Genomic DNA, 11480 nt, shown 5'->3' with positions numbered 1-11480 from the left:
TTATTGAAAGTAGTGAATACTTATAATGTAGAACATTTAACTGCCGCAATAGTGATTACTCGTTAATTAAAAGTACTGAAATAAATATAAATAAAACTATTTACTTCAAGAAAAATGGGTCACATACCTAATAAAGATTCCTGCATTAAAAAAAAATGTTTGGTTCACACTGATTGATAACGAGATAACTTTAAAGCTATGTTTCTAAACAAACGAGATTCTTAACGCTCAATAGTCTCGACACAGAGTCGAAATATGAGGGCTACCTTAGCTTATGTTAGTGTCTTTGATTTCTTGTTTCATAATTTATCACATCCGAAAAGTAGTGTCGAGATTTGAGGAGGAAGTGGAGACGGGGGTTATTCTAAACCCTGAGGTTGGGGTTGGTGTAGCGGACGTATTTGAGCAGTGCGTCGTTTTCCTCGCAGACGAAGGGTTTGCGATGGTGGCACGCCACGTCGTGCCAGTGCACGCCGTCGTTGTAAAAGTTGTTGAGGATGGCGATGCAGTGCTCGGCCGCGCCGCCCTGGATCAGCTCCTGAAGCAACACACGCGAGGATGAGATCCCATCGAAGGTAGGATGATAACAGTCATGATGATAACAATTGTACGTATATAGAGTCGGACCGAAAAAAGCCTGCAGCGGATTCCATAGCCCACGCAGTGCAAGTGTCATTTATACGTCATAATTTCATAGAAGTTTGACGTTTAAAATAACACTTACACTGCGTGGGGTATCAAATCCGCTGCAGACTTTTCTTGGTCTGACTCTAGTTGAAGAAATATTATTTGCACTGACTTTGCAAATTACATTTCTTCTGGTTAAAGTATACTTGAGCTATAGTCGCACCAATAAAAGTCTGTAGCGGATTTGATAGCCCACGCAGTGTAAGTGTTATTTATACGTCATAATTTCATAGAAGTTTGACGTTTAAAATTCTATTTCTATTAGAAAGACCATTAGGTATAGGCAACCAAAATTGCCTATTTTTAGCCCGTAGCTCCAGTACCTACGTATTAGAAACATATAACGCGCAGGATCTTGAACCTCGGGGAGGCCACGGTCGGAGATACGAGTACTAGGCAAACCATTACGACATCGACTAAGCTGTGTTATCATCTGAATTAGCGACCTAAGAGGTCAGCCAGACAATGAAATTGCTTGCAAATGTAGTTTATGAATAGGTGAACATACATTCCAAATATTCGAATTGTATTAAATTTGCAAGATTTGTAAATGGTTTATCTCGCTCTCTTCCCATTGTTCTGGCGAAGGCTGCAGGTAGTAAAATCACGTAATAGCATAATGCAACCTTGGATGTCGCGGGGAAGCAACAAAGCGGATGCGGATGAGCCGAGATTGCCGCGACCGCAGCGGATTACGTTATTGTTTGTTTATGTGGCGGTTCCACGGGTTGCGCGGCGCAGCCAGCGTGGGGAAAGTAACGCACAAACAGTACTCGCACGCCGCGCCGACGCATTCCGAATAACGATGAGCTCTTTTTGAGCTTGCAACCTCTTGTTTGTAGAAAGTGGGGCCGCCTGGAGCGTAGGCACATGCGGGTACGCCCTTCGGCGAATATTTCGCATACCCATAAATATTCACGACGCTTTCGTTTTCATTGCATGGGGGAGGCCGGAATTCTCTTGTAATTTTTGAATTGTCCTAGGGACTTATCATTAATCGACTACGGATTTACATACCTATATCATCGATACAGTGTAGAACACATGTTAAAGAAGATTAAAAGTAGAGTAAACCAACAGGCGGTCTTATCGCTAAAGAGTGATCTCTTGAGAGTGATCTCTTTTAGATAACTTTTGGGTTGATACCTAGTTGGAAATGTGAGAGAGATGGAATAAAAAGAATGAAAACTTAACTTAGTTCATAATTTCACATTTGATAACTTCAGTTCAAAAATATAAGGAATGTCTTGTTAACACTAAAACTTTATTTCTTTTATAAGTTTCTTTATAAAATAAATAGATAGGTAGTAATATTTTTTACACATTATCTGGTTCAATTAAATAATTGATTATAATTGAATATTCAATTTAAATTTTACTGAATTTCTTTTACAGGCAAATTTAATATTCATTAACTGTTTAATATATTGCATTTTATCGATATATGTATGTATCGGGAGTCGATAAGTAAGAAATCCCTATGACAGTTCAACAATGCCACGAGAATTCCGGCCTCTGTATAGGTACATGACATCCACAAAATAGCAGGTAGGTACGAAAGCGTCGTCGCGTAAATGTTTTATGACAATCATTACTTAACAACTCATGGAATCGGTTCCGTTGCATCACGAACTTCATAAGGAACAGTTGATGTTGTAATGTCATTATTGTGAGTTATATACCTACTTACTAATTAGTAATTACACAAATCGCGACGGGGAGACGTTGTGCAGCGCGCACTGTGCAACGCGAGCAGGAAACTGTAACACGTACCCTGTTGTCGGGTTGAGGCTTGCCGATGCCGCCGCCCTCGGACCAGTCGTTCTGCTGGCGGTTGGTGGTGGGGGCCAGCTTCTGCAGCTCCGCGGTCCAGAACCACCCGTTCACCTCGTTAGGGAGCAAATCGGGCCGGTTGCAGCCTTTGAAGTCACACATGCGACCCGATGTCCAGATGTACTTGACCTAAAATATTACACAACGTGTACACCACATTAAAAACTGCTGATGAATATTAAACAAGCGTAGGGTCTAATAAACGTATCGATACATTTATAAAACTGGTCATCTCAAACTACAACTAAATCTACGGCCGACACCCAGATGCAGAGGTCTCTGCGTGTCGCCTACTCATTATCATAACAATATACGATGTCGACGGAGCAATCGCCAATTTGGCACCGACACAATCGAATCGTTTACTTTGCATAAATACCCGTCTGTTACGTGAATGAATGAATGAATGATGATAATTTTAAAAGACGAGTCTTCTAACAATGGTAACGGAAAGTACCATTGCTGACATATAGGACGGCAATTCTTCTCAATCACAACAGGACATTCAGTTACCTGTCTTTTAGTCATAGGTTATATACCTATTGTCTACTGATCTCTACAAGTATGTAGTTAACGTTATCCTTGACCGCTGTGAGCTAGTCCCATCGCATAATAAAGTTTAAGGTAAGATATTTTACCGGCTGTACCTCTCGTAAATTTTCCTTTTTTTACCTTTTTGAATAGGACACATTAAAATAATGGACACTGTCACTCATAAATCTATACTTTCAAAATGCGCATGCAATTATTTCATCATTTTCATCTAGGATATCAGTCACTTTCACACGCATGTCATAAAAAAAAGAAAAGGCCGACATTCTTTCGAAACCACACGACGACGTTACGGAAAACAAAACGTTTTTTTATGAAATCCTGACTTCTAATGAGTCACTTTCTATTTCTCTATCGTTTAACTTTGAATGATATTCCGAGTCGCGGTCACGGTGAGGTTTGTGCTATTCAGAACACATGAGAAGCGTGAACGGTTTGCTAATTCTCCGAGTTGGCGAAGATCTGCGTCACCGAAGGGGACTATCCGTGTCAAGGATCCACGAGGATGAATTGATTAGGACGCTAGGTACTAAGAGTCCCGGTGCCAAGTGCCATATCTGGGTACTGATGACTGGAGTATCTACGAGGATACAATGAAGTGGTAAAAATCTGTTGAAAGTGGTCACCTTGTCCTGCACTATGCGGGCCTTGACCCACTCGTTCTCGTTGCTCGTCTCCAGCGACACGAGGTCCATGCAGCGCTGGCGGCAGTAGTTGCGCGCGCTCAGCCAGTCCTCCTCCACGCCCCGCAGCGCTGGCTCTCTCCAAGAGAAGAAATACCCTTTGTCTGTGGGATTAGTCCAATATCGCCGTATTATAATAAAGTAATACCTAGTAAGTAGTCAATGTGATTCGTTACATCGATAGCAATAAATAAAATGTATTTTCGCTATTTATGTTATATTCGCTTTAGGTAAATACGACGAGAGTACCTATAAACACCATGAGTACAATGATTGTGACGCTGTCATTTTGTTGGTTGATGGTTATGATGATAATTTTGATTTGTATATGAAAATTTTATGGCCATATTTAGTAACCGATAAATTGATGATTATTTGAAAAGTGCACAGTGGCTTATTCATTTCAAAGTCTCTAACGATGCACAGCTGCATACAAAACAATAAGGCGTGAGAAGTGTTACGGGAAAGAAATACATATTAGAAACTGACTGCTTTCGATACATTGTAAAAGAAAGATGAAACTTACGAGTATTCGTGATATGTCTATTGTTTATGTAGCTAATTGTCAGAGTTAAGAAATAGGTATGCTACCATGTCGTTTTCCATGGAATATTTTTAAACAAAGTACGTGTTTGCACAATTAGGTAGGTAAATACATTATTGATTGATAATATTACCTACCTAATGGTAAATACATACCAGAGATTTACTGTGATAAAGGAAACCCAATATTTGTATTCAATAAAAAGCGATATAAGAATACGAAGATGTCCTGTTCCGTCTCTACGACCCACTTATTTGTATTTAAATATGTTTATGCAAAATCAGACACCTTTACTACGGGACTGTGAAGATTATAAAATGTGGCAACGCGAAGCTCAATAAATTTAAAAATCTGACAGGGAAATCGCTTCGTCATACCTATGCGCCGCACCTGAAGGCCTACCGCTAACATCGAAAATCGTTATCTGCTTGTCTATCGCTCTTGCCTATTCAAATGATAGAGGCGTACACAACGATTTCGGCTTGTCGATAGCTGCAGGTCAGCGTTATCGCGGAAAACATGCAGGTACCACACATTTGTCGCAGTAAATATAAAAAAAAAGATAATTAGGCTCTGGAATTCTAACACTCTAATCTAAACAGTCAATTAGCTAATAGGTAGGTACGCTGGCCGAGGGAGGATAACGTTCCAGTTTGTTTTACTAATATTAAGTATGAAGTTATCTCGTTAAAAACTTATCTAATATTTCCGGGAATAGGGATGTTTACTTTGTGAGTTCTTATCAAAATATTTCGGTAATTTCCTTTCCAGGTAAAGATAGAACATTTCTTAAAGTGCTCGACTGATTCGCGAGACTTACTGTCAGGGACTTTTAACTTTGATCTCTTGACAACGACCTCTAGGTTAAGAATAAGTATTCTTATTGACCTACAGGTCAGTAGGCATATACATTACCCACTAGCAAAAGCTTTAAATCATAAACTTATATGTATTTTACCAGACGAGACTAATTGCTAGTGTTTGGGCTATGATGATGAGGGATTCAAAGATACAATGTACATACGCGTAAGTCGTACCTATAATTAATTATACCTAATGTTGCGCTTGAGGTTGAAGCGAAAACGCTCGCTCACCTGCATTAGATAAAGCTGTGTACAGTCGCCATCAGATATATTCGACCGGCCAAGGTGTTCACAATATCTGAACACGCACTCTAACGCCTTGACAATAGAGGCGTGCTCAGATATTTGTGAGCACCTTGACCGGTCCGATATATCTGATGGCGACTGTACTTCGGAGTTTCGGACACGCAGTCCGGGAGACTGAATAAGGCGAATGGGGTATGTACTTAAAGTATTTAATCTAAAGTAATGACTAACTGTCAGCATATCGCTCGTGGATGACGCGCTGCACGCACTGCGAGGGCACGGGCGGCTCCAGGATGCGCCCGTTGGGGAACTGCGCGTGCGCCGCCGCGACCAGCGCCACTAGTGCTGCTGCCAATAGATGCATTTTCTGAAACAATTGAGCTAGCTGACAAAACGCTTTTGGTCTTCACTTGGGCTCTATACCCACTTACTTTATTACTCCTCTACTTAAATATGATTTCAGGCGACCAGGTCGAAGTATAAGTATAATATCATTGGGCATTTTGCTTACTGCGCGTAGTAGGTATAGAATAGAAGTTTCCTCTGTATCACCCAGCTTAGTGATAAATTAATAAGAAAGTTGTGAATAAACTGTAAAAGTAAAACAAATGAGGACTCAAATAAATTAAACTAAGAATTAAACAGACTAAACTAAAACTACCATAGAGGTACAATAATATAGAGAGGAAACGGGAGAGGGGCCAAATGACCGAATGAGATACACTTATAGAACTTTCAGTAGGAGTAGCAGAGAAAGCGGTACTATTGCTTGTCCTTGTCACAGTCTCACTTTTTGTTTGTTCCCCACCATACATTTAGTATGGTTTATGGTGGGCTACAAACAGCTCGACCGAATTACGTAGATTGTTTTTGGTATATTGTCAGGAATGTTAAAACGTGTTTTTAATATTGTAGCATTGCGTATATGACTCTCTGAACGAGCTGACGAGCCAAGAAAGTGGTCTACTACTTTTCGACTCTATCAATTAGATGATAGAGTCGAAAAGTGGTAAACCACTTTCTTGGCTGACTGTACCTAACTAATTTATGTCCTAGCTACTGAAGTAAAAAGTTGTAGGTATGTACAACACGAGATCAAAGTTATTAGCGCCTAGTGCCTTTACTAACTACTACACCCACTCTTGCTCGGGTCTTATTTTGTGAGTGCGAGTAAATAAGTTGGGATTTGATAGTTAATTATTAAGTATCGTGTTAGGCAACGAAGCTTGCTGAGCTTTGATTATATTATATCACTATTGTATACAATTCTTTTTCTACGAGTCATCTAAAATAATACTTTTTTACTATAAAACCTAAATAATTAATGAAAATTGGTAAATTATCTCAGTAAACAAAAATAGTCGCGCGTTTATGTCTTTTTTATATGAGAGCGCGGCGGCACGTGATTGTTCAAATTCATTTATAGTCGACTACAGCGTATCGAAATGAATATTATAGTTGAGTTGGTAGACCATACATGAAAAGTACGCAATTATTACAGTCAACCAGTAGAAAAATTAAATAATCTTAGTAAAACGCCTACACAATTAACGACTCAAACTACCTACCTACATTCTCACTGGCCGTGATGTGATGTAGGTACCTATATAAAAGCTTGATTGTCCTATGAACTACCTACGCCACGTGTCACGTCTAGCAACTACCGTCTCTCATAGTGGACGTGTAGAAAACAAGTTCCATAGGTTAACATTTCGGGTATTATCAGATCATTAATATTTATGATTGTAAAATTTGTATGTAAATACATAGTAAAATATTTCTAGCTTTACTTTTAATTTAAAATAAAGAATGGGTGGTACATTTAGGTAGGTAAATCATATTATATTCACATAATATATAATACATTTATGGGTGAGTAAGTAAGTACGAACGTACTTATTTAAGTAATGGACAGAGGGTACGACTAAATAGGTACCTATTGTAAGGGGCGCACTGCGGAGCCGATTCCACTTTCTTTGAAAATATGTTGGCAGCGGCAGCCGGGACCCGGACCGGTCCCGGGAGGATTAGAAAGCGACCTTGCCCTGGAGGAGGGCGTTCCTCCCGTGACCTTTGGGCTCGCAACCATGTTCAACTTTACAAAACTCGTTAAAGTTCTAATTAAATCAAAAGATTACTGGCTCTACAAGTTAATAAAAAAACCTTCGCAGCAATAGGTATAACAAAATGGCAAAGCTGTTAGATAAATAGCAGAAATAATATAAAACAGTAATAAATAACTATTATATAATAGTCATCAAAAAAGCGGTCCCATTTTTCACCATTTTTTATAGACCCGGTGTTTTTATTGTACCTACAGTAACTTGTTTAGAATGGATCGCGATCCTTTTGAGCAGCACTATTTATTAAGCGGATGAGTTAATATTCTATAAATTGACTAGTTACCCTACCACAATCAATCGAAATAATTCATTACCTACCTCATCATCATGCTACCCGTATCTTGGGAACAAAATCGATATCTGATAGGAAAAAAAAACTTTCAGACGTGATTTATGCATTTCATTAACCTTGTTTGATAAGGGTATTAAGCGAATTTTTCAGTTATCTATTGCATTTTTATTTCGGGAATGATTTTTTCTGCTCTATCGGTAGTGTCGAGACTTGGACAAGATTTTAGACCACCACATATACGAAATGTTATAAAAAAATATTTTAAATAATAAGTAATTATAATTAATTGTAATTGAGGTCCTAACTAACAACTGAAATTAAGTTGTTATCGTAAGAGTATGGTAAGCTTGTAACACTCACCGTGGAGGATGCGCCTGCGCCGGGTACCTGTCACAAACTGCTGCGAGAGTGTCGCGCGCACGTTTTATATGGTGGAAATATGCGTAAATAGCGCCTTGCGCGCACCCTTGCCTCGCCAAGTCGCCACGGCACATGAAAACTTCTGGACATCTACTAACTTAATATAAACGCTCAATTGTTTTCCTCGGCCCCTTGGTTGTACGAAATTACGAATACCTACGCCAAATATTTGTGACGAGCCGAGGCCGCGAGTATCTACTCAATTTTACGCGATCTACAGATTAAGAGTAAGTAGGTACTTACTTGCGCGGAGAACGAAAGCTTTTAATGCCTAGTGCGGCTCCTTAGCTCGATTTAGTATGGAGCTATGATCCCATCCGGCAGTAAGCACGTAACTTGGCATGCATATAGCTTTTAGGTTTATAATAAGTATGTATAAATAGAAGTAGGAACACGCTGGAAAATTATTGACGTTATTGTATTGGGGCACTTTAATATCCCCATTTTTAGTTTTTATACATTTTCATGGAAACTGTAAAAGCTATAATAAAAATGTTAAGAAGAAGAATAATCTCCATATTAAAATTCAGTATAATATTTGCGACTTTAAACAAAAATATGAATTCCTCGTCTCTAATTTAATACTAAAATGATATATTAGTTGCTATAAGAACAGAGAAAAATATAGCATAGATTGGACCTGGGAAACCGACCCTTTCCCCCCTCTTTTCGGGGGGTAGTCACAAACGATCTCATGGCTATCGACCGGGCTAAATCAAACAATCGTGCCAAGCGGCATCGCGGCGAATATTAATTTTCAGGAGAACCTAAACATTTTAATGTGTTTTCACAATTTTCATAAAAAATTATAAAAACTAAAAATGGGTATATATAAAAGTAGGGATGGGAGGGAAACAATAACTTTTAGGCGCGTTTCTACTTCTATTTATTTTTATAAAACTAAAAGCACCAGCATTTTGTACCATTTGGAGTAGAAACTGTAGGTTCATGGGGTCCGACGCGCACAAGTTTGCAGAAATCGCGAATCATCTGGTTGACTGGCCGCCGAAGAGGTGGTGGCTTCCTAGCACCACGTATCAGCATTGCGATACAGCGAGGAAATGCCGCCAGCATCCTTGGCACAATGCTTCAAGGGCCTATTTTAGATTTAAGCTAAATAGGTAGGTACATTATGGCTGGTCTGATGTTATAGTCGCACCAATAATAGTCTGCAGCGGATTTGATAGCCCACGCAGTGGAAGTGTTATTTGTCATAATGTCATAGAAGTTTGACGTTTAAAATGACACTTGCACTGCGTGGGCTATCAAAATCGCTGCAGACTTTTTACGGTCTAACTCTAATATTTTGTATGGGGTTTTTGACTATTAGTCGCCTGTGGAAAGAAAAGTACAGTCGGCAAATTAAAATTTTGGTACTACTTTTATTTAGGTACCTAAGATTCATTACCTACACATAATAATTTAGTCATGATAGGTAATTAGCGTATTATGCAATTATTCGAGAACATTCTGTGGAAGGTCTCGGCAGGTCATGTGCGTACGTGTTGTCGTTGCTAATCAGTCGGCGTACGCGCCCTGGCCGTCGTCGGCTTTCTTCGGCCACGCGGGCGCCGTCACGGGTGCTCGACTTTGGCGTTTCGTACTATAGTGAAAATTTTGGCAATCTAAAATTCTAACCCTAACCTGAGGCCTATAATATAGTAGGTCCGGGCCTAGGGCGGCAAGATATTTAGGGGCGGCAAATTGTGACAAAAAATTCGCTGATGATAACAAGAAATAATCAAATAACTCAAAATTTAGTCATATTGACTGGGTGCTGAGAAAGGGGTGGCTACAGGGTCTGGGGCCTAGGGCAGTAAAGACTGCAAATCTGCCACTGGCTCTCTCTATAGCCAGTGTATATAGATACCTACCTCTCTCGCGTCGATTGATAGTTCCTATTCCCTATGACAGATCCTTCAAGACTCTTTTGGTTGGGCTTAATTCAAAATAATAATTGAATACTTAAAATATGTTTTTACGCTATTTTAGAATGAGCCGCATCTGTCTTTACTGTATGTATCTTTACGACAAAGTTAAACTAAACGGATTTTCATGCGGTTTTCACCTATCCTATATACATGGTTTAGGTGTAACCCGTGCGAAGCAGGGGCGGGTAGCTAGTTGACAATACAATTAAACTTCCCTAACCACTAACAAACGGAAATTCACCACGCCGTATCATGTAGGTATGTATCAAACCGATTCGATCAATAACGAGTCGCATTGATTTAGTAGAAATCAGTATCCGCCTTCCTGGTACCTACAGATAGGTGTTTGACATTAAAAACCACAACATCCAAGAGGATTGTCCTATTGTTATTGGCTTAAGCGCATAGCTGGTATACTTAATATGGCTAGTTTATGTATGAAGTAATTAACTAATTATTAATGAAGGACAGTAATAAATAGGGTACATAGAGTACATTTTTTAAATGGGTCATTGAGGGCAGGGAAGATAATAGCTCCCGTGGTCAGAACTGGGTTTTGACTTTGACTTAGAACTACTTAAGTACATAATTATTATATCTTTGAGAACAAAGAATAATTTACCAAATCAGTTCAGAAATGACGGAATTCTGAGGTAACATGCATAGGGTAACTGCTATAGTTACTGGCCACTAACATATATACCTATTAGTAATTGGTCACTCTTAACAATGGCTTGTTTCTTTCTGCTTTGTTAAGGGGCCCACTGATTAACAGTCCGCCGGACGGTATATCGGCCTGTCAGTTGTTCGGAACTGTCAAAATTTCAGGTCGATACCGTCCGGCGGACTGTTAGTCAGTGGGTCCCTTTAGGAAAGGCCAGTTACTTTATATTTTATTATGTGGAACGTGAATGAAACCCGTAGGGGTCGGATCAAAAACTAAGTAATTAAATCCGACTCACGCTTTACTACACATTTCTAATAGGTTTTCCTGTCATCTATAGATAAAGTACTATTTTGTGTATTTTCAACATTTTGGACCCAGTAACTTCGGAGATACCTACGGAGGGGGGAGGGGGATGGTTGGACTGACAGACAGGCAGACGCACGAGTGATTCCTTTTGAGATACGGAACCCTAAAAAGCCATATAGGATGAGTAGGTGCCCACGATAGTATGAAAATCACAAGCAATATAATCAATTATTCATATATTCTGTGTTGCATAATCCAATTAATTAAGACAATAGGTAAATATGGAAATCGACCGCCGAACCAATAAGAATATTTGAACATTAACACTGAGTC

The 11480-nt window shown here is 39.3% G+C and overlaps 1 protein-coding gene across 1 annotated transcript; it reads right to left on the bottom strand.

Moving 5' to 3' along the window:
• Nucleotides 1-167: 167 nt before the first annotated feature.
• On the bottom strand, nt 168-8254 carry LOC134678993 (uncharacterized). The gene is made up of 5 exons (XM_063537762.1): nt 8184-8254; nt 5640-5775; nt 3699-3859; nt 2461-2649; nt 168-538 (listed from the first exon to the last, which is right to left on the bottom strand). Exons 2-5 carry the CDS (start codon nt 5770-5772, stop codon nt 365-367), a joined length of 657 nt encoding a protein of 218 aa, XP_063393832.1. The 5' UTR covers nt 5773-5775; nt 8184-8254; the 3' UTR covers nt 168-364.
• Nucleotides 8255-11480: the final 3226 nt, after the last annotated feature.

Source organism: Cydia fagiglandana, chromosome Z (genome assembly GCF_963556715.1).
Source record: "Cydia fagiglandana chromosome Z, ilCydFagi1.1, whole genome shotgun sequence".
NCBI lineage: Eukaryota > Metazoa > Arthropoda > Insecta > Lepidoptera > Tortricidae > Cydia > Cydia fagiglandana.
This window is presented reverse-complemented; position numbering and strand designations above follow the sequence as displayed.